The following is a 23,229-nucleotide window of genomic DNA, read 5'->3' as shown; positions in this document are numbered from 1 at the left end:
TCTCCTGTACCATGCCCTGCATTCTCCTGTACCATGCCCGCAGCCCTGCATTCTCCTGCACCATGCCCGCAGCCCTGCATTCTCCTGCACCATGCCCGCAGCCCTGCATTCTCCTGTACCATGCCCGCAGCCTTGCATTCTCCTGTACCGTGCCCTACATTCTCCTGTACCATGCCCGCAGCCTTGCATTCTCCTGTACCGTGCCCTACATTCTCCTGTACTATGCCCGCAGCTCTGCATTCTCCTGTACCGTGCCCGCAGCACTGCATTCTCCTGTACCATGCCCTGCATTCTCCTGTACCATGCCCGCAGCCCTGCATTCTCCTGTACCGTGCCCTACATTCTCCTGTACTATGCCCGCAGCTCTGCATTCTCCTGTACCGTGCCCGCAGCACTGCATTCTCCTGTACCATGCCCTGCATTCTCCTGTACCATGCCCGCAGCCTTGCATTCTCCTGTACCGTGCCCTACATTCTCCTGTACTATGCCCGCAGCTCTGCATTCTCCTGTACCGTGCCCGCAGCACTGCATTCTCCTGTACCATGCCCTGCATTCTCCTGTACCATGCCCGCAGCCTTGCATTCTCCTGTACCGTGCCCTACATTCTCCTGTACTATGCCCGCAGCTCTGCATTCTCCTGTACCGTGCCCGCAGCACTGCATTCTCCTGTACCATGCCCTGCATTCTCCTGTACCATGCCCGCAGCCCTGCATTCTCCTGCACCATGCCCGCAGCCCTGCATTCTCCTGTACCATGCCCGCAGCCTTGCATTCTCCTGTACCGTGCCCTACATTCTCCTGTACCATGCCCGCAGCCTTGCATTCTCCTGTACCGTGCCCTACATTCTCCTGTACTATGCCCGCAGCTCTGCATTCTCCTGTACCAGAGAGAAATCGGCCTTTTGTGTCCATAGAAAGTCTTTGCTCACGAAAAATGAGGACAAAAACAAACAAGTGTTGCATTTCTAATTGTATCCAATGTATCTCTCTGTATCCTGGCTGGGGGTGTAGTCCTTCTATCCTCCATCCATGCCTTCGCCCACTCTATGGTACATTCTCATAAATCTCTTCTAATACAGATCAGATCAGATGAATGGTGGAGATCGGGGTTCCCGGATGACAGACTCCGCACATGGCTGGAAGAATTTCCGACCCCCCTCCTGTGAGTCATCCCCACGACCCCCGCACGATCTCGGCCTTTCACGACTACCTGACGCCCCCGGAGTCTACAGAACCGCCCACGTGTGCGCCAAAAAGGAGAGCGGGCGGCCCCGCCTCCCCCAAGGCATTCCCCTGGAAGCGCTGATTGGCAGCGGGGCGGGGCCTTTAGCCCGGGCGCGGGGATGCCGCGCTCGGATTGGCTGGCGCGCTCCGTACAGTAAGCCGTGTGCTCGCGCCGGGCCGTACATCCAGCGTCGCCTGCTGCCCCGATCCCCGCATGGAGGAACTCAGCCGAGTGCCGCTGGCCGGGTGGGCCGCCGCTACCGGAGCCACCGGGATCACCGGACTGCTCCTCTACCGTCTATTCCGGCGGTGAGTGTGGGGGGAAGGGGAGAGCTCTTTGTTATTCATGGAGGAGGGGAGTGACCGCCGGAGTGCCGCTGTCACCATTCAGGCCGGGGGAGGGGAGAGAGGGAAGGGGGATATATGGGGGTCCTGAGGTAATGGAAGGGAGATATGGGGGTTTCTGGGCTAATAGGGGGAGATATGGGGGTCCTGAGGTAATGGAAGGGATATATGGGGTAATGGAGGGGAGATGTGGGGGTCCTGGGGTAATGGAGGGGAGATATGGGGGTCCTGAGGTAATGGAGGGGAGATATGGGGGTCCGGGGTAATGGAGGGGAGATATAGGGGGGTTCCTGAGGTAATGGAGGGGAGATATGGGGGTCCTGAGGTAATGGAGGGGAGATATGGGGGATGGGGGGTCCTGAGGTAATGGAAGGGATATATGGGGTAATGGAGGGGAGATATAGGGGTCCTGAGGTAATGGAGGGGAGATATAGGGGTCCTGGGGTAATGGAGGGGAGATATAGGGGGGTTCTGAGGTAATGGAGGGGAGATGTGGGGGTTCTGAGGTAATGGAGGGGAGATATGGGGGTCCGGGGTAATGGAGGGGATATATGGGGGTCCTGAGGTAATGGAGGGAGATGTGGGGTGTCCCGGGGTAATGGAGGGGAGATATGGGGGTCCTGAGGTAATGGAGGGAGATATGGGGGGTCCTGAGGTAATGGAGGGGAGATATGGGGGTCCGGGGTAATGGAGGGGAGATATAGGGGGGTTCCTGAGGTAATGGAGGGGAGATATAGGGGGGTTCCTGAGGTAATGGAGGGGAGATATGGGGGTCCTGAGGTAATGGAGGGCAGATATGGGGTAATGGAGGGGAGATATGGGGGGTCCTGGGGTAATAGAGGGGAGATATGGGGGTTCTGAGCTAGTGGAATGGAGGTATGGGGTCCTGAGGTAATGGAGGGGAGATATGGGTGTCCTGAGGTAATGGAGGGGAGATATGGGGGTCCTGAGGTAATGGAGGGGAGATGTGGGGGTCCTGAGCTAATGGAAGGGAGATATGGGGGTCCTGAGGTAATGGAGGGGAGATGTGGGGGTCCTGAGCTAATGGAAGGGATATGTGGGGGTCCTGGGGTAATGGAGGGGAGGTATGGGGGTCCTGAGGTAATGGTGGGGAGAATAGGGGGGTCCTGAGGTAATGGTGGGGAGAATAGGGGGGTCCTGAGGTAATGGCGGGGAGTTGTGGGGGCCCTGAGCTAATGAAAGGGAGATATGGGGGTCCTGAGGTAATGGAGGGGAGATATGGGGGATCCTGGGGTAGTGGAAGGGATATATGGGGTCCTGAGGTAATGGAGGGGAGATATGGGGGGGGGGTCCTGAGCTAATGGAAGGGATATGTGGGGGTCCTGGGGTAATGGAGGGGAGATATGGGGGTCCTGAGGTAATGGTGGGGAGAATAGGGGGGTCCTGAGGTAATGGTGGGGAGAATAGGGGGGTCCTGAGGTAATGGTGGGGAGAATAGGGGGGTCCTGAGGTAATGGTGGGGAGAATAGGGGGGTCCTGAGGTAATGGTGGGGAGAATAGGGGGGTCCTGAGGTAATTCGATTATTTTTATAGCAGAAAGTAAAAGTGTTTATAGCACAAAAAAAAATCAAATCCCACTAAGAGAGAGTTCTAATTGTGGGGAAAAAAGGACATTTATTTTATTTGGGTACAGCGTCACACGACCGCGCAATTGTCAGTTATAGTAACGCAGTGCAGCATCGGAAAACATGGCCTGGTCATTAAGGGGGGAAATCTTCCGGTCCAGAAGTGGTTAGTGTAGTTCCCCCCCCCCCCCCCCCTCCCCCTATATACTAGGTTTGTAAGACTTCTGTGCAAATACGGTGTGACATGAGATTGCAATGATCGCCATTTTATTTTGTAGGGTCTCTGCTAAAAAAACATATATAATGTTTGAGGGTTCTAAGTAATTTTCTAGCAAAAAATATAAGTGTCAGAAAAATGCTTGGTCTATAAGATGGTTCTCACAGATGGAAGTTCATGTAAAAGAAGGAAATGATACATTGTGTTAATAGTTATCTAGCAGCCATAACAATGTTGATAAACATTTGCTGGAGACATTTTTTTTTTTTTTATTTGACAGCTGTGAGTGAGCAGAGGACGTGCTCGTGAAGGGGGGGGGGGGGTGAATCGAGATCGCAATTTTTTACCGATTAATCGTGCAGTTCTAGTGTATCATGGCGGTGGCGGGGGATGTTGGATGTGTTGTGGTCAGTGGCGGATGGTGGGGGCGGGATTTTGGGTGTAAAGGTGGGGGGGGGTAGTTGGGTGAATTATGGTCAGTGGCGGATGGTGGGGGGGTAGTTGGGTGTATTGTGGTCTGTGTCGGGGGGGGTAGTTGGATGTATTGTGGTCTGTGTCGGGGGGGGGGGGGTAGTTGGGTGTATTGTGGTCTGTGTCGGGGGGGGTAGTTGGGTGTATTGTGGTCTGTGTCGGGAAGGGGGGGTAGTTGGGTGTATTGTGGTATGTGTCGGGAAGGTGGGGGTAGTTGGGTGTATTATTGTGGTCAGTGGTGGATGGTGGGAGGTAGTTGGGTGTATTGTGGTCTGTGTCGGGGGGGTAGTTGGGTGTATTGTGGTCTGTGTTGGGGGGGGGGGGGTAGTTGGGTGTATTGTGGTATGTTTTGGGAGGGGGGGGTAGTTGGGTGCATTGTGGTCAGTGGCGGATGGTGGGGGGGGGGGGTAGTTGGGTGTATTGTAGTCAGTGGCAGGTAGTTGGGTGTATTGTGGTCGTGGCGGATGGTGGGGGGGTAGTTGGGTGTATTGTGGTCAGTGGCGGTATTGTGGTCAGTGGCAGGTAGTTGGGTGTATTGTGGTCGTGGCGGATGGTGGGGGGGTAGTTGGGTGTATTGTGGTCAGTGGCGGTATTGTGGTCAGTGGCAGGTAGTTGGGTGTATTGTGGGGGGTGGGCATTGTTGGGTGTATTGTGGTCTGTGTTGGATGGTGGTGGGGGGGGGGGGGGTTGGGTGTATTGTGGTCTGTGTTGGATGGAGGGGGTTGTTGGGTGTATTGTGGTCAGTGGCAGATGGTGGTGGGGGGGGGGGGTGGTGTTGGTTGTATTATGATCAATGGCGGAAGCTGGGCGGGGGGTGTTGGGTGTATTGTGGTCTGTGTCGGATGAAGGGGGTGTTGGGTGTATTGTGGTCTGTCGTATGGTGTGTGGGGGGGTGTTGGGTGTATGGTGGTCAGTGGCAGAAGGTGGGGGGGTAGTTAGGTGAATTGTGGTCAGTGGCGGGCAGTTGGGTGTATTGTGGTCGGTGGCGGATGTAGGGGGGTAATTGGGTGTATTGTGGTCTGTGTCGGATGGTGGGGGGGGGGGGGTAATTGGGTGTATGGTGGTGGTGGGGGGGGGGTAGTTGGGTGTATTGTGGTCAGTGGCGGATGGTGGTGGTGGGGGGGTAGTTGGGTGTATTGTGGTCAGTGGCGGATGGTGGTGGGGGGGTAATTGGGTGTATTGTGGTCAGTGGCGGATGGTGGTGGTGGGGGGGTAGTTGGGTGTATTGTGGTCAGTGGCGGATGGTGGTGGTGGGGGGGTAGTTGGGTGTATTGTGGTCAGTGGCGGATGGTGGTGGGGGGGTAGTTGGGTGTATTGTGGTCAGTGGCGGATGGTGGTGGGGGGGTGTTGGGTGTATTGTGGTCAGTGGCGGATGGTGGGGGGTAATTGGGTGTATTGTGGTGGTATGGTGGGCGGTATAAACATATTTAAACACTTATTTTGTCCTCCTGGTTCTGGAGATCATGTTGCCTTCTGCACAATCTGCCCATTCCTGACAGTTGCTGCATTTCCCTCATAGTGGTGTTTGTGCTTTCAGGGCACTCAGAGCTGTGTGCAGCACAATGTTTCCATAAGTCCTTGAATAAATAATGCAGAAGTCTGTTTTGTAGCTCTATATTGACTCTGAACACGTGAACCTATTTTTGCAGCTACAGCAGTTTGCTTGGTAGAGGTTTGTATTGTATATGTCAGGCTTTCATACTGTCGTTTGACATCGTTCAAGGGGTTTACTAAAAGTACTGCTAGACAGCTGGTTATTTGTTATGAAATAATTATAATCCCCTTGCTGAGGGTTTAGACTTTACAAATTTTGCTCAGCTACGAAGTGGACATTCCATACATGTCCCTGTGTGACTTAGTGTTGTCAGTGATATACTGAGATTTATGCTGGATTTTGCAAACTGGCATGCCACTGTGTAGGGCTTGCACCCAGTAAAGTCAGGTGCTCTAATGTTCCTGTTTCTTGTCTGGGGAGTCAGTTTGTCTAGGGTCAGTTCACGTCTATACACAGGTAGAGCTGAGGTCATGCCCCCTGCTAAGTCAGAGTGGATTGAAGGATTTAAGCAGAGGGGTGTGTTAGACCCACTGCAGAGAGATGCCTGGCGGGGACATATAAAGTCTAATTTTAATTTTTTTGTTATTTTTTCTAACCTGTTCTTACCTCCTCTGTGCAGTTGGTTTTGCACAGAGCAGCCCGGATCCTCCTCTTCTCGAACGCGGCTAAACGCACATTAATGGCAATGGAAAAAGCTACTAAAAGCACATTTTTACAGCTGCTTTTTCCTGGTGTTGGTAGTGGCTCTGCAGCTCATTTTTTTTTTTTTTTTTTCTTCTAACACCCTGTGTGTATGAGGCCGTAGGCTCATTTTAAGAAGCTGGGGTCTCCCAATAGCATTTCCATACTATATATATATATATATATATATATATATATATAGTGCAGATTTCCATGGAAGGGAGGATTGGGATATGTGAATTGTGAAAAAGGAGTTGGGTAACTCCTTTCATTATTGGTGGTGGTCTCGTATAAGGAGGGAAATGCAGCTTTTACAGGAGTTTGGCTTTTCTCAGCTTGTAAAATCACGTTAACATTTGTCCATGGACACCTTTTCAGGTGTATTGAAAGAGCCGCATTTATAGGCTGAAAAAAAAAAATCATCAGCGTGTTTAGGAGAGGAGCTTAAAGCGGAGTTCCAATCAAAAATGGAACTTCCGCTTTAAGTGGTGTTGACCCCCTGACATGCCACATTTTGCCGCCTAGGCGGCTTGGGGCGGAAGTTCTCCTCTCCCCCTCTCTCCCTGCACTCTTCTGGGACATGCCACGGGTCCCAGAAAACTGCCCGTCCATTCAGGACGCGCAGTGCGCACCTGGCTGTGAAGCCGCAAGCTGTCATGGCCGGGTGCCCACACTAGAGATGCCGGCGACACGGGGAGAAGACGGAGAGAACCGAGGCTCCCCCTGGCTGCATCTCTGGACTGTGGGACAGCTGATTTCCGGCCTCAATCGATTTTGGGCCATCCGCTTGCTAAGGGGAACCTGAAAAAGAAATGGATACTGGCGATTTTTTTTTTTTTTTTTTTATTTTTTTTTTTTGGTCACTTACCTATTATAGAAGAAAATATACTCCCCTTCCTTCCACTTCCTCCCTCTGCGGCCACGGCCCGTGCCGTCACTTCCGGTTTGCGATGACTCCTGGGAGCTGAACGTCATCGCTCCCAGGAATCAATGCGCCTGCACCGGCCCCGCTCGTCACTTCCGGTGCAGGCGCGTCATTCACTGATAAACAGATTCTGGGCATGCCCAGAAGCTGTGCAGGGATGCCGCCTGCACCGGAAGTGACGAGCGGGCCGGTGCAGTGCATTGTGGGACTCCGACGTCACGAAGAGATGGCAGCGCTGGAGAAGAAATTTTCTAGGTAAGTATTTCTTCTTACAGGTAAGTGTGACCCGGGACAGATCGGAGGCTGGCTATCCATTATGGAACGTAGTAGCCCTGACTGTCCCGGGGGTATTTTTAGCTGAAATTGACCCCCGAGCCTGGAACTCCGCTTTAAGTCAGCAGACACACTTTTTGTAGCTGCTGACTTTTAATCAACACAAAAGCCAGTGGAAATCCACTTTAGAAACAGAAAACCAATTATATGTAATTAATCTAGACTAGAACGGCCAGAAACTTGACGTGTGCATTACATGACTTTAGGTGCAGGTTTCTTTTTTTTTTTTTAAGCAGCTTTTCTTCTGCCAGGTGCTATGGTGTTCTGAGGAGAAAAGCAATTGCCCAGAGTGCATGATGCCCTATTTGTCACTGGTTGGGGCATAGACCTAAAGCATGAGTGCTCCTTCTTCAATTGGAAACATTGCACTTTGCATTCCGCTTATTTTATTTATTTATTTTTTTTTTTACTGCCTATGGAAGCTATTTGTGTGGATGAGGACGGGGCAGAGAGCAGTCATTAGAGGTGATTTCCATCACAGGGTTGCAATTTAGAAACTACATACAGATCTCCACAGGTGAAAATCTTCACCATTCTGCAACATTGTGTCTATCAGTCAGCCAGTGGCACAAGTTGAAACTGTTTGCAATACACTTGGATACAATTTTATGTAATCATTTAAGTTCATCCCATTGAAAGAAGGGCTGGTTGTGTCAGTGTGGCGAACAATCCTCACCTTTGCATATTTAGTATATAGGAGAACTTTGCTCGAGTTTTCTCAGGCTGGCTTGCCAGCAGTACTGTAAAAAGTGTAGACCAATTTCACCCAGGTTTCAGCGTATATAAGAGCAGCAAGCTTTGACAAAGCATTTGCCAAGCTTTTAGCAAGCTTTGACGTTTTTAGGCTCCATTCACACCTAAGCGTGCTGCAGCGAGTTTTTTTAAGTCGCACCATTCCCTCCGCTCCAAAAAAATGACAAAGAAGCTCATGTACCAAATTTTTGGCACAGAGCCAGGCATGTTGCGATTTTTTATTATTTATTTTTCGTTGCCCTAATTCTAGTGCGTCTTGTCACTCGACAATCTGCAAAATCGCACTGCGTTTGGGGTGCCCTTAAGAAATAATGGCGTCCCAAACACGTGCCGTGTTTTGCTGCGATTCTTGAATTGCAGCCAGAATTGCATGATTCTGCCCACTATGCTCAGGTGTGAATGAAGTCTAAAGCCCCGTACACACGTACCGATCGTCGGCCGAACGATCGGCCGTCTTTTGTCCAGGGCTGTCGTGTCTGTTGAAAACTGCAAAAGACTGCGCGCAAATTTTGTCGGCCAACTGCAGAAGTGATGTCATGTGATGGTTAACTTTCCTTGTCTTTTTTCTTTTCTGAGCATGCCCAGTCTTGCTAATCTGCTGTCTGTCGGCCGAAATCTGTACTGACTGGCGAACAATCGGCTGTTCTGTTGTCGGCCTACAAAAATTTTAATGCCTGCACGACAGATTCTGTTCGGCCGAAAATGCGCTGTCGGAAGCATCATACTAACAAGCCTACAATTGGCCGATCGGTCGTCGGCCGAATATTTCCGGCCGACAATCGGTACGTGTGTACGAGGCTTTAGTCTCCATTCACCCTACCGCGACTTGTCAAGCGACTTGTCAGCCTGACAAGTCACGGTCCGTCGCGGTCCATGCAGTGCTACAGGACCCGTTCTAATAGAAGCGACACAAGTCGCTCCGACTTAGAAAAAGGGTCCTGTACTACTTCGGGGCGACCTCGGAGCGACTTGCATAGACATTCATTATATGAAGTCCGTGCAAGTCGCGGTGCACGGGACTTCACAGGTCGCCCCCGAAGTCGTGCCGCTTCAGTGTGAATGCGGTCTTAAAGTGCTATTCAGCCACAATTTATAAATGTTGAACACGAGTGATTGCCGCTTTCAACCAGCTGATAAGCAAGCTTCAGAACTTTTTGAAGCTTGCTTAAAATGGTTCTAAAAGATATAGAATATATATAAAATTAGTGATCAACCGATAACGGTTTTTCGTTGCTGATACCGATATTTTGGCCATTGCATATCTGTATCGGCTGATATGGGCCGATATTTTCGTACATTTATAAAAAAAAAAAAAAAAAAGCTATTTTTTCATTTTTGTCACTTGACAGGTACTCTTGTGGAGAGGTCTGGGGCCCTTAAAGACCCCAAACCCCTCCTCTGCACTTAAAAGCATTCAAAACGCCAAGTTTGGCTGTTTTGAATGCTGTCATTTTTAAAATCTGGCACGAGTACCTGGAAGCAAATCTGTTTTTTTACATGGAGACCCGATCAGAGCCGCATGCGGCTTTGATCGGGTCTTCAGCGGCCATGCAGGCTGGTTGCCCGGGTCTCCCGGGTCTTTACCATGTGACCAGCCGTGTCCAATCACGGCTGATCACATAGTAAACAGGAAGAGCCGTTGATCGGCTTTCCTCAGTACGTGCCTGACAGGCACGAGTAAAGGAGCGCCGATAGGCGGCTCCTCTGACGGGGGGGGTCGGCACTGGTTATTGGGATCATTGATTACCAGTGCAGACCCGGGGGGGGGGGGGGGGGTTGCCACTAGAACCACCAGGGATGGCAATCATGGCTCAGGGAGCCCCCCATTGCCCTCCCCATCAGTGCTGCCCACAAGTGCCCATCATTGCCATCTATCTGTGGTGCCCATCAGTGCTGCCCCATGAGTGCCAACCTCGTCAGTGCAGTCTCATCGGTGCTCATCAGTGCAGGAAAAAACGTATTTATTTACAAAATTGTATAACATAAAAAAAAAAAAAAACTTTTTTTTTTTTTTCAAACTTTTCGTTGTTTTTTTTTTTTTTATTTGTTTAGCAAAAAAGAAAAAACCTTGCGGTGATCAAATGCCACCAAAAGAAAGCTCTATTTGTGGGGGGGGGGGGGGGGGGAATGACCTAAATTTGGTTTAGGTACAGTGTTGCATGACCGCGCAATTGTCATTCAAAATGCAACAGCGCTAAAAGCTGAAAATTGGCCTGGACAGGATGGGGGTGAAAGTGCCCGGTATTGAAGTGGTTAAAGTAACGTAGTGCCATATCGCAAAAAATGGCCTGGCCATTAATTAAGGGGGTCCAGAAGAGGTTAAAGATCATGTGGGTGTAAAGGCAGGCGTCTCAATACTTTTGGTAATAAAGTGTAAATTAAGGTGCTGTTGGAGGCTGGCACTCAGAATACAGTAGACTGGCACTGTTGGCTTGGATGGAAAGTTTGAGATCTCCATATGTATTTGGCCTTGTTGAGATTAGTTTATGTGTGTGGAAGAGGGCAAAATAAATAGAACTATATAGTGCAGATAAGTCGTTTAGCTTCCTCATATTTTTGGTAACTGTGCTCTGTCACAAAGAAAATATCGCCTCTAGATCTTCCTGACACTGATGCCAAGTGACCTGGATAGCATTCAGGGGCAGCGTAACAAAGCCTCTTGTGTCTTACATCTGTCAGGGTCTTTCCAGTAATAACAGTTGCTACTGTGCATCTATCCAGAAAGATATAATGCTATATTTTGCTTGGAGGACCTCAGACCCTCAGACTGGAGGAAGTACAACTCTCAGCAAGCTTGGATAGAGTCATTATTTCTGTAAAGTCCTGCAATTCTTACCCTTGCATAAATTAAAAAGCTTCAAGCTTGCCGGTGCATGTTTATTGGTAAACTGCCCTGGGAGAAATATTGCCGGCTACTGTTGGGGCCCGTACACACTTGACGAAAATCAGACGAAATATCCTCTGATTTTTCTCTCTCATGCTCAGCGGTCATAACCGTTTTTAGTTGACAAAACATAATGTTCACGAAATTTCTCGTTTTTTTTTTTTTTTTTTTTTGGATCTTTGTTCCTAGACTTCCGGGTCGTCGGCAACTTCAGATCATGCGCAGTCTTTCGTATCCGATTTTTCACGGCCGTACTGCATACACATTAAATGAAAATTGGTCATCTGGGGACGGATGATAAAAATTTTGGTGTTTGTCCCTCCCGTTTTTTTTTTAGTTGAAAATGTCGGCATCGGCTGCTGAAAGTTGTGTACACACTAGCCGAAAATCGTACGATTTTTACCATGGATGGGAATTTTCAGGAGATATTCTACTAGTGTGTACCCCACTTTAGTGTCCCCTCCTAAAAATGCTAGTTGTCTGGCTCTCTGCTTTCACTTTTGAGATATTGACTATGCAGATTTTGTAGTCGGATCTCTTGATCTGCCTGAGGATAACCGCTACAGAGCTTTACCCAAAACGGAGAGTGCTATGAAAGGTCCATGGGTTCCTTCCTGGTGGTTTCACTGCTCACACTTTCTGCATGTTTGTGCTTGAGTACAAGGCGAGTTTTCCTGCCTTGCCTTTCCATTGGGATTACAGGATTTTATCATACATTTGTGAAAATATTGAAGCCGGACATCCCTTGCTTTAGAAAGTGAAGTCAACCATGGCATCCTGTGAATTACATGAGTTGCCTTTAACCACTTGCCGACCGCCGCACGACTATTTACGTCGGCGGTCAGCCCCTCAGAGGCAAAGTGACGTAGGACTACGTCGCTAGCCTGTGAGGCTCTAGGAAGCGAGCGTGCGCTCCCGCTCGGTCACGGACCCCCCCCCCCCCCCCGCGTGTCCATTACACCGATGTCCGGCGGTCACTCGTGATTGTCCGTTACACCGGGAGAAAGGCAGGCGGCTAATGTAAACCAAGCCGCCTGTCATTCTCCCCTGTGTAAGAATGGTGCTCATAGGGTTCTGCTATGTAGGACCGTTGATCTCTGTTCTTACACCAGTAGCCACATCCAATCACAGTAAGAAGCACGCCCCTAGGGACACACTTAACCCCTCCCTCTCAAAAAAGTTAACTCCTTCACTGCCAGTGTCATTTTTACAGTAACAGTGCATATGTATAGCACTGATTACTGTAGTAATGTCACTGGTAACCCCAAAAGTGTCAAATGTCCAAGTGTCCGATCTGTCCGCCGCAGTGTTGCAGTCCCGCAAAAAAATCGCAGATCGCCACCATTACTCATTAAAAAAAAAAAAAAAACAACAAAAATGACAATCTTTCCCTTAGTAAACGCAATAACTTTTGCGGAAACCAATCAAAATACGCTTATTGCAATTTTTTTATTTATTTTTTTACCAAACATATGTAGCGTAAAACAATTTGGCCTAAAATGTTAAAAAAATTTGATTTTTACATTCTTTTTGGGGAATTTCATATAAAAAAATGTGAAAAATATTGTTATTTTTGCAAAATTGACGCTCTTTTTGTTTATAGCGCATGATCAAAAAATCGCACAGGTGATCAAAAGCTGTTTGTGGGGAAAAAAGGACGTCAAATTTGTTTAGGTACAGCGTCGCACGGCCGCGCAATTGTCCGTTAAAGCCACACAGTCCCGAATCGCGAAATAGGGCCTGGTCAGGAAGGGGGTAAAATCTTCCGGGGCTTAAGTGGTTAAAGCAGCACCCAGCACTTTAAGGCTCCATTCACTACTGAGCGTATGGTTTTCGGGCGTTTTTTGCAGGCGATTGGAGGCAGGCATTGACATCTAACAAAAACGCCTGTAATCTGCCAAAAAAGAAGCTCATGTACTTTTTTTTTTTTTGAGCTTCAGGCGTTTTGCTTCAGGCTACAAAGCGTTCATATGTGAACAGGGGCCATTGAAATGAATGGGATTTTGCTTGTTGGGTGTTATGAGACTTCAGAGAGGAGCGTTTTACGAGCTGAAAAATGCTCAGGTGTGAACAGGGCCTAAGGGCCCTTTCACAATATCCGTCCGTCGGATGGCCTCCGTTTATCTCAGCCGATCCCCCGCTGAGCAGGAGAATGACAGCTGTTCTCCGCACTGTGTTCCCCATGCATCTCTATGGCGGAATCGGATGGGAATGGACCGTCGGTCCGCTCTCATCCGATCCACTGGACGGATGGCAAATAGGGTTTCCATCCGTTCAGATTTGACAGATCGGATGTCAGCAGACATGTCTCAGCTGACATCCGATGTCACATAGGGATGCATGGGGGGGACCACGGATCTGAACGGTCCGCCTGTATGAAAAGGGCCTAAAGGATAAGTTCACTTTTTGTTACAGGTTATGCCCGTATTTGGGGTTTAACATCTTATGAATGCACCGGCCCCTACACATCCGTCTCCCCCGCTGTGACAATTAGCAGGGGCTCCCCCCCCCCCCCCCCCCCGCTGTCAAAATAAATAAAAGAAAAAGCAACTCGGCCGTGTGGGGCTCCGCCTGCCATCACTCATTCAGTGCCTTTGCGCTGTGGTAGTTCATCCATTCATCTTGTCAGAATGTATCAGCTTCCTCGTATGAGGTACAACCGCAAGCCAATACGCTGACGGGTCTGCAGGAGACCTGCATGGCACCAATGATCTGCTGATTACTGGTGCAATCCTTTACAGGCTTCCAAAACTAAAAATATTAAATGCTCTTTTTTTTTCACCTGCAAAAAATTAGCATTTATTAATTTTTGTCAAGTTGAACTTTTTCTTTAAGGACAAAGTTAAACTGATATCCTGTTTTTGAAAACTGCAAGCAGACAGGCTCTTTATTTCAGAACAGACATGCAATGCCCCTTTAATAAAATGAACCTGCCTGCTTGCAGTCGTCTTGTCTTGGAATGTACACTGAGCTGTGCGAGGGGCGGCTTAATTTACATTCCAGCACAGCGTCTTGACATTATCCACACTGGCCAATGAGAACGGCTGCAGCCTGGCACCCAGAAAAAGCACAGTATAAGATCTTCGGACCATTTTTGTATTGCAGAGTTTATCTTTTTTTAAGGCCTTGTTCACACTGGTGGCTACATTGTAATGATGCATCACACAGTTTACTCTTTTCAGAGTGTTTGTAAACTAGTCGGTTCACACTGAGGCGACACGACTCCTTACTACTTCGGGGGCGACTTGTGCATTCCCATGCACCATGACTTCGGAGTGACTTGCAGGGACTTCACATAATGGAAGTCTATGCAAGTCGCTCCGAGGTCGCCCTGAAGTAGTACAGGACCCTTTTTCTACGTCGGAGCGACTTGTGTCGCTCCTATTAGAACGGCTCCTGTAGCTGTCAATGGACCGCAAGGGAGCGCGACTTGTCAGGCTGACAAGTCGCGCTAGTGTGGACCGGCTCTTAAAAAAAGAAATGTGTGTGTAATATATATATAAAATATTAGAAATGAAAGCAAAACATTCATGTATGAGTATTTACATAAATATTAGAATTACTCCACCCCCCCCCTTTTTTTTTTTTTTATTTAGGCTACGTTCACATGCCCACGATCCGGAAATCATTGCAAATTGCGTGACGCCTGTGCGTTGCCGTTGATTTGCAATGGCACCCCAAACGCTGTGCGATGTTGCCACGATTTCCGCCTGTCGAATTGCGGTAATATCACGCAAACAAAATCGCGTGTTGCATGAAGCCCCAAAGAAGCACTTGTACTTTTTTTTTTTTTTTTTTTTTTTTTTTTGGGCGTTCATTTCGTCAGGAGTCCTTTAAAGTAAACCTGTTAATTTAGGGCAAAGCTGCAGGTTCGCTCTTACCCCTTCAACAACCGTGTATTCTGTTCTTGGGGGTACTTGGGGGTGTAGACGAGCATGATCTTCCCTCCATGTGACAGTGCTGACCTATTCCGTGCTGTCACATGGCTAGTCCTTGGCCTTGTTTTAAGCTACAACTCATAGGTTTTGGCTTTCTCCCCCCCCCCCCCCCCTAATAGCTCTTATTCAGCTGAGAACAGAGGGAATGTGATCACTAATAAATAAAAAGGGGTGGAAGTGTTTTAAGATTTTTTTTATTTTTATCTATACTCAAATGTTTTACCTTTCAATTCTAGGAGACTGAATGGGTTGTTTTTACATGGAGATTGTGTACATGGGCTTTATTTAAACCTGTTCCTTTTACCTTTCAAAGTGTTACCTGTAAGCCTAGGTTCACACTGAATGCGGGTTTGAAATCGTGAGAGTTCAGCTCAACTCGCACAATTTCAAACCGGCATTTCAGTCCGTGCAGGTTGATGCACGGGGCCAGATGCATCTGTGGCAGGTTGATGCACGGGGCCGGATGCATCTGTGGCAGGTTGATGCACGGGGCCGGATGCATCTGTGGCAGGTTGATGCACGGTGTCGGATGCATCTGTGGCAGGTTGATGCACGGTGTCGGATGCATCTGTGGCAGGTTGATGCACGGTGTCGGATGCATCTGTGGCAGGTTGATGCACGGTGTCGGATGCATCTGTGCCAGGTTGATGCCCGGATGTCTTTTGAAATTGTCTCTGAAGTCACCAAAAGCAGTGCAGAAACTACTTTTGGGAATCGGTGCAGCAAAGTCTGCGTCGCTCTGATTTGGCATGCGATTTAACCTGTCATATCGGCCTGATGTGGACGGGGGGCTTATAGTAACCCTGTCATGAAAAATAGTAAGCCATGTTACCTGTAAAAGAAGTTAAATACTTACTACCGCTGCCTGTGCCTCCGCACATTATGATCTCCTGAGCCCCCCCCCCCCCAGCTCCACAAAGTAATGTGGAAGTCAGGTGGCAAAAACCAAGAACTGCTGCTGGGGACCCGGGAGATACACTTTATGGAGAGTCACTTTCCAGCAGTTTTCGGACAGTTTCTCAGGATCAGAGCAGTGTTCCCACCATGTGGACACCAGAAAAGGGGAATATCACCTCTTACAGGTACTGGTGGATTTAATTCTGTTGGTTGCACAATAACCTGCATGCAATCTTCGTGTCGAAGCAGTGACATTTCTCGCTATGCGTTTTGGCAGGCTTGAGCATGTAACTTGCACTGCAATGTTGATCCAATTTTAATATTTTTATTTTTGCAAGTTTATACAAATGTCAGGTCTGCTCTTGGCTGCGGAAGACATGAGTTTTGGAAGGTCTGCTTTATTTTATTTCTGCTTTTAAGGAATTATGGTTTAATAAATGGTTTGGTTGCGAAGAAGTACTAAATCTAAATTCCCTTTTTAAATTAGGCTTTTAAAACAAAACCAAGAATTACATTTGATAGTATATTAAAGAGCGGGTTGGCAGATCGGGTTCGCACATTTTCACTCCGGTTTGGCAGCAGCATGCTTGTTTCTGGGGTTGACCTGCGTTTTTAGGTGCACTACCTTTGCCTTCTATTATGCTGTGTGTATTTTTATGAAAGCACATCAAAGGTGCAGCATGCAGGATTTTGATGAGTTTAATGACAATTCACAGCCTAAAAGAATTCAATAGGGTAAACCACACATACAATCGCACTGTAGCCAATGGCTGCCAACGCTGATCATTGTGTTGGGACAGGGGGGCAGTTTTTTTTTTTTTGTGTTGGTAGTTAATGATGTAGAACTGCCAAGTGGCAAAAATATTACATTGAGATTGGCCAGTCATTGTGGACACTTCTGCATATGTGGCCAGGAGTCTTCTGTCATGTGTAGTTGTAACTTATTTTTAGTTGTTACCTTTTTAAAAATTTGGGTTTGGAGTGTGTTGCTTTTTCAAGAGTTAAAGAAAAAGTTTTGGGAGTGTTCCTCCTTAATTTCCTACAAACTCCCGTGTGACTTGTGCTACATTCTGTTTTATAGGAAACGCCCAACGCATGTGAGAGTCAACTGCTGGTTTTGCAACCAGAATACAGTGGTGCCCTATGGCAATCGTAACTGCTGGGACTGCCCAATCTGTGAACAGTACAATGGATTTCAGGAGGTAAGAGAACTGACTGGTCATCTTCAAAAATGTGTTTTTTTTTTTTTTTTTTTTCGGACTAAATCTCAATCCCTGACTTTTACCTATAGGTAAGCCTATAATAAGGCTTATGCTGGCCATACACGCACAGAATTTCGTCCGAAAATGGTGGTTTTAGGAAAGATCGTTTGAAAATCAGGCTGTTAGTGAACACAAGTTTACCAACGATTTTGATCGTGTGCCCAGCTAATGTCAATGGATCCATAGCGAAAACCTTTATCATTTCAACAAAAGCTTATATGTGTATGGTAAAATTGAAAGGAAAATAATATTCTGACTCGTATTGCGCATGTCTTTGAAATATCAGCTATGATCATTATGGTCATGAAAACGATTATGTAAAAGTTTATTCTGTCAGTTATGCCTCGTTTCCACTGAGCGGATCGGTTCAGGTCGGTTCGGTACGGTACGCTAATTTGAGTGTTTCCATTATGAAAGTAGCCCATACAACCAAACCGCACCGTTCCTGGTCCTCCAGATGTAGGGCCATAGGAAATGGTACGGTATGGTTAGGGCGGAGCTACTGGCATCACACGATAGATTCCACTGATTGGCGGACAGGAAAACTTCAATGCTCACGTCAAATGAAAGAGCAAAACAAACACCTCATTTGGTGTAAACCCCGCATGGCCCCTGGTGGCCCAACTTGCAGTGGAAACGCTCACCTGAATAGACCGGACCATTCTAACCCTTCCAAACTGTACCGATCCGAACCATTCCGCTCAGTGCAAACTAGGCATTAGTGGCCAATTCACTTTCGACCGACGAATAATCGTTCAGTCTGCAAACGGCCGAAATTCTGTGCGTGTATGGCCAGCATTACCTATAGCTACTGTAAATATTTTCTAAACATGCACTGTTAGGCCCCGTTCACATAGCAGCGATGCTACTTCCCGGGGCGACCTCCGAGGTCACGGCGCGCTGCTCGCCCCGCGACCTCGGAGCGGCCGGCACAGACTTCATAACATTGAAGTCTGACGGTCGCTCCGGGTCGCCCCAAAGAAGCTCCAGACCCTTTTTCTAAGTCAGAGCGACTTGTGTCGCTCCTATTAGAACGGGTCCGCAGCTTCCCTATGGAAGGCGACCTACGGCGCCCTAGTGTGAACGGGGACTAAAAGAGATTTATTGTACATGTAGCCAGTGGCATCACTGGCGCATGTGATCTGAAGGAACGGCGGCCCGTAAGCACTCGCACAGCAGGAGTCGGCGAACCCGGGAAGGAAGATCGGGTGAAGATGGAAGCCCTCTCAGCGGTGACAGCATGGCGCTGGAGGGCTTCATTTTCAGGTAAGTTCCACATAAAGCCATGCACTACTATAGAAGGGACAGAGAATAGTAATTATATGGAAGCTGCAGACAGTTGCTATTGGCTTTCTGACAAGAAATTCAGACTGGCAGGGTCATTGTTGAGGTTTGAGGTGGAAGGGCTCCCAATTAACAGCAGGAGAAAGAAGAAAAAGTGATTGGTTGTATTTTCAAACTTGCTTGATTTTCCTCGAATAGATCTTATAATCTGCAATGTACATGTTCTTTGAAATGACCCCAAGTCCCGGTTCACACTACCGCGACTTGTCAGCCTGACAAGTCGCGGTCCATTCTGTGCTATGGGAACCGTTCTAATAGGAGCGACTCAAGTCGCTCCGACTTATAGTTCCTGTACTACTTCGGGGCGACATCGGAGCGACTTGCATTGACCTCCATTATGTGAAGTCAATCAGGGAGAGTCCAGGACAGCCAAGTCTCTTGGGCAACATTGCTGGATTAAGATGGGGCTCAGGTAAGCATTAAGGAGGACTTCTCCACAGTTTTTATTTTTTTTATGCATGGAATACATTAAGATAAAAAAACCTTCTGCCTTTTTAGAACCCTTTTTAAATTCAGTTGTCAAGTTGTTCTTTGTTGCTGACCTATCTCTCCTGGGTTGGCTTAACTATTTTTTTCTTGTTCCTTATAGAATGGTGACTACAACAAACCTATCCCCGCTCAACACAGCGAACACCTTAACCACGCGGTGTCCAGTGGTATGACGATTGGCGAGATCACAAAACCGCAGCAGTGGGTGAACTGTCAGCTTCTGCTGTGTAAGAAATGCTTCAATAATCAGAACACCAAGATAAAACAGCTGGCATCCTTCATACCCAGGGAAGAGGTGGGTAAAGGCAAACAAAGGAACACTACACCTAAAACAAAGTTAAAAAAGTATTTTCTTAGAGATGCAAAAGACAGAATTTCTGAATATCTGATAAAGCGCATAACCCCCCCCCCCCCCCCCCTATGTTCACAACACGTACTGAGTTTATGTTCTCTGGAAAGGAAGGTGTTTTCTCTTGCGTCCTCCGACAGTCGCCGCCCCCTCTAAGTCATCACTATTGGGTATTGATTTCCGCTCCGCAGGAGTAGCTAGGCATAAGACTTAGTCAAAAGAACAAAAGCATTTGCATATACACACCCATGGGGGCTGTCCCACTGGTCAATACCCCCCCTGCAGTGACACTCCCAACTCAGTTTGTTTCTGCCTAGCGTCAGGAGTAGTTAGGCTCTCCCTGTGCTGGGGCTACAGTCTCAGCCTTCGAGTCAATATATTTCTCTTTCGATTATTGATGGACACAGCTCCTGATCTTAACCATTGGGTTATACTACCCTCTACAGGAGTAGGACTCTAGGCAGAAATAAGTCTGGCTACGCCTATGGGCAGTCCCAGGGGGTATACTCCCTCTCTGCTATAGTTAGGAGTAAGTTCCTTGCTGGGTCTCTGGTCCTGGTCATTTTTTATTTTTAGATGGATTCTTTTTTTTTTTTTTCCTGTGTGATCTACAATCAACTGCCGAACTGGACGACAGGCTGCATAATCTAGATTTCACCCTCTCACTGGATAATCTAGATTCAGTGGTTACCTGTCTGGCCAGCGGGCGCATGCAGACCTCAGCTCCACGAGCTAGGTCGGCCGCGGCATAGCCCCACCGAACCGTGGCTGACCTGCGAGGTCGCACACGACCGGGCCTCGGCCTGTGTCACAGCATTCCTCTTGGCCGACCGCCCTTCAATTTAGATGGCGAGGAGGTTCTGTCTGAACTGGTTCCTGGTATGGTGAGTAGCTGTAACCCCCTCTCCCCCCTGGAGAATTTTTGGGGTGGACATGGTCCCCTCCTTGGGACACTCAGAGCCCCGGGTTCCCCTCCTTCTCGTCAGGCACCCCCCTTTCCACTTATGCCGGGGCTGTGTGGGTGGTCTTGTCCACCTCCTAGGGTGGGAGCAGGGCACTATACTGGGATTGGGGGGGGGGGGGTAAGGATCCCTCCTGGGAGCCTCAAGGCGCCGTGCGTTTCCGCCTTTTTGCAGTAGCCTATGTGTGTGCTCTGTGCACAGCGGCCATGTTTGTGTAGTCCGGTGGCCATTGAAAATAGCGGCGGCCATGACAGTGGAGCCCTGTGGGCGGCTATTTCTGCGGTGGGAGCCCCTCATCCGCTGGTGCGGACTCCTGGATCTTTTTACTTCCTGATCGCCACGTGTGGAGTGCATATTATCCTGGTGGCTGCAAGTGCCTGTTTGTTGGGGATCCCTTGGTGTTTTGTGCCTGGGGACCAGGTGGGGCTGCCAGTGTGGTTGGGTTGTCCCTTTGCAGTGTTTAAACTTTTTTTGTGGGGTCCCCCTGGTGACTCATGCAGACTTTGGATCACATCTCCCTACCTGATCCCCTCTCTGAGGCTGTGGGGCCCTCCGGGTCCCAACCATCCATGGATGCACTGACGGCGGTCCTGGAGTCCTTTGTGTGCTGGGTGGAGGTGGCTTTCGTGCGACGGGCTAGCAAAAAGCGTCCTCCCGCCTTCCTCTGCCTTATCAGTCTCATCCGATCACGATTCTCCCTGCTGGGTGTGCGACCACGCGCCCAGAATCCTCAGGGCGCTGGTGGAAGAACTGGTTGCATCTATGCCTGAGACCTTGAAGATGGAGGCTGCAGCTGCGATGGAGGCGTAGGTTCCCTTTGGCACTCACAAGCCATCCAGAGCGGCGAAGGTGTCTCCTTTCCCTGCTTAATTTGACAGAATTGTCGCTAAAGAGTGGGGACAACTAAAGCGTCCCCTTGGGGTCCCTAAGCGCTTTACTGGACGATACCCCTATGAGGAGTCCTTGTTAAGATGTGGACTGTTCCACTGGTAGTGGACTCTGTTTTCCAGATTAAACAAGGAAACCATGATTCCAGTTGAAGAGTCCCCGGCCTTTAAGGATCCGGCTGACAGGAATGCGGAGGCTGTGGCCGGCAATATGTACACTCTGGCTGGTTTGGCACTAAAGCTGGTATTTACCATTGCCCTGGTGTCACAAACTGACTGAGTGGGCTAAGCTTTTACGCCGTGACCTGGAGGGAGAACAGCTCCTCCCTGCCTTTGCTTATCTGGCGGATTAGCTAGTCCAGGGGCTGCAGTTTACCTGTGATGACTCTTTGGATGCGGCTCCCCTAGTGGCTCGGCTCTGTTTCGGCAGTGGTCCTTCGACATGTCTTTTGGCTTAAATGCTGGTCTGCAGGCAAGACTTCTAAAAAGGCCTTGACTGATCTCGCCTTTTCAAGGAGGTTGTCTCTTTGGAGCTACCCGGGATGACAACATTAAAGGTCTCTCAGGGGGAAAGAGTACCCTTCTCCTACAGGCTACTAAGGGCAAGGACCCTCGTCGGCTCATGGGGTTTTTTTTTTTTTGTCCCTCAAGGTTTCAGGGCCTCCTGGAGGATCCAAACAAACCTGGTCTGGCAAGCCGAGAGTGGGCTTCTTCACACCAGTGGACGAGGCTCCTTCAGCATGAAGGTGCGCCCTCACCCCTATCGGGGGTGGGGGGATGTCTTCGCTGGTTTCCGGACCCATGGACTTCCCATTAAGTGTGTCCACAAAGTCGTTAGGTCCGGCTACAAGATTGAGTTTCGCTCTCGTCCCCGGCAAGATTCTTTGCTTCTAAAGTGCGCCTGTCCCCGGACCGCTTACAGGGTCTGTTTGGGGCGATGCAAGACCTGTTCCTTTAAGGGGTGATTGACCTGGTTCCAACTTTGGAACGTTTTCATGGTTTTTACTCAAACCGGTTTACAGTTCCCAGAAAGGGAGGCAAGGTGCGTCCAATTCTGGACCTTTTACATAGTTGCATAGTTATAGTTGGGGAGGTTGAAAAAAAGACTTCAGTCCATCCAGTTCAAGTGTGTGTGTGTGTGTGTGTTAGTGCTAACTGTACATTGTATACCCCTAAATGTTGTGGTGTTTAAGGTGCCCATCTAATAGTTTTTTGACAGTATCGATGCTCCCTGCAGATACCACTGCTTGTGGAAGAGTATTCACATCCTTACCTCTCTGATAGTAAAGAACTCCTTACGTATTTTAGTTAACCGCTTTTCTTCTAGTTTTAGTTAGTGGCCCAGTGTCTCATTGTATTCCCTTTCAAGAATAAGTCTTTGTTTATAGCTGATGTCCTCCTTAAGGTGCTGAACTGCTTTGTGCTGGTGCAGAAGTTCAGGATGAAGTCCATTTGCACGGTGGTGAAATCCCTGCATCATGGGGATTTTCTTGCCTCTATGGACATCAAAGATGCTTACCTTCACATTCTAATATGTGCCAGTCACCAGTGCTTCCTCCGCTTTACCTTGGGAGAGGAGCATTATTAGTTTGTGGCTTTACCCCTTGGTTTCGCCTCTGCTCCTTGGGTTGTCGCAAAAGTTTTAGCCCTGGCATTGTTGGGCCAATGGGGGATCGTGGAGCTGGGCTACTTGGATGACCTCCTGCGAGCGGAATCTCCTGCTACTCTGGTGGAAAACCTGAAAATCACCATACGAACTCTGCAGGAGTTTGGCTGGATTATGAATTTTCAGGAGTCTGCTCTGGTTCCATCCACAAAGCTGGGCAATCTGCGTCTCTTTGGACTCGGCCTTAGCTAGAGTGCTCCTGCCTTAGCCAGAGTGCTTCTTCCTCTGGACAAACTCCAGAAACTGCAGGCTGTAATTCGTCTCCTGCTGTCCAGCAGATGGTCATCCCTCCGGACTTGCATGCGGGTGCTGGGTCTGATGGGGGTCTACCTTCAAGGCAGTTCTGTTTTCACAGTTCCATACGAGGTCCGTGGCAAAGGGAGATTCTGGCCAAATGCGACAAGACTCCGCAGTCTCTGGACAATAAGATCTGGTTGAGCCGGGGAACGAAGGTGTCTTAAT

The 23,229-nt window shown here is 48.8% G+C and overlaps 1 protein-coding gene across 1 annotated transcript in view; it reads left to right on the top strand.

Moving 5' to 3' along the window:
- The first annotated feature begins 1,342 nt into the window (after positions 1 to 1,342).
- Positions 1,343 to 23,229, top strand: part of TMEM201 (transmembrane protein 201) — an 83,989-nt gene continuing 62,102 nt past the window's right edge. The window contains exons 1-3 of the mRNA XM_082273055.1: positions 1,343 to 1,532; positions 16,890 to 17,010; positions 19,004 to 19,198. Of these exons, the coding sequence (XP_082129181.1) occupies positions 1,438 to 1,532; positions 16,890 to 17,010; positions 19,004 to 19,198 (411 nt within the window). The 5' untranslated portion in view covers positions 1,343 to 1,437. The remainder of the gene's footprint in view (positions 1,533 to 16,889; positions 17,011 to 19,003; positions 19,199 to 23,229) is intronic.

The sequence above is a fragment of the Pelophylax lessonae genome, assembly GCF_965119305.1.
Source record: "Pelophylax lessonae genome assembly, chromosome: 12".
Classification (NCBI taxonomy): Eukaryota; Metazoa; Chordata; class Amphibia; order Anura; family Ranidae; genus Pelophylax; species Pelophylax lessonae.
This window is presented reverse-complemented; position numbering and strand designations above follow the sequence as displayed.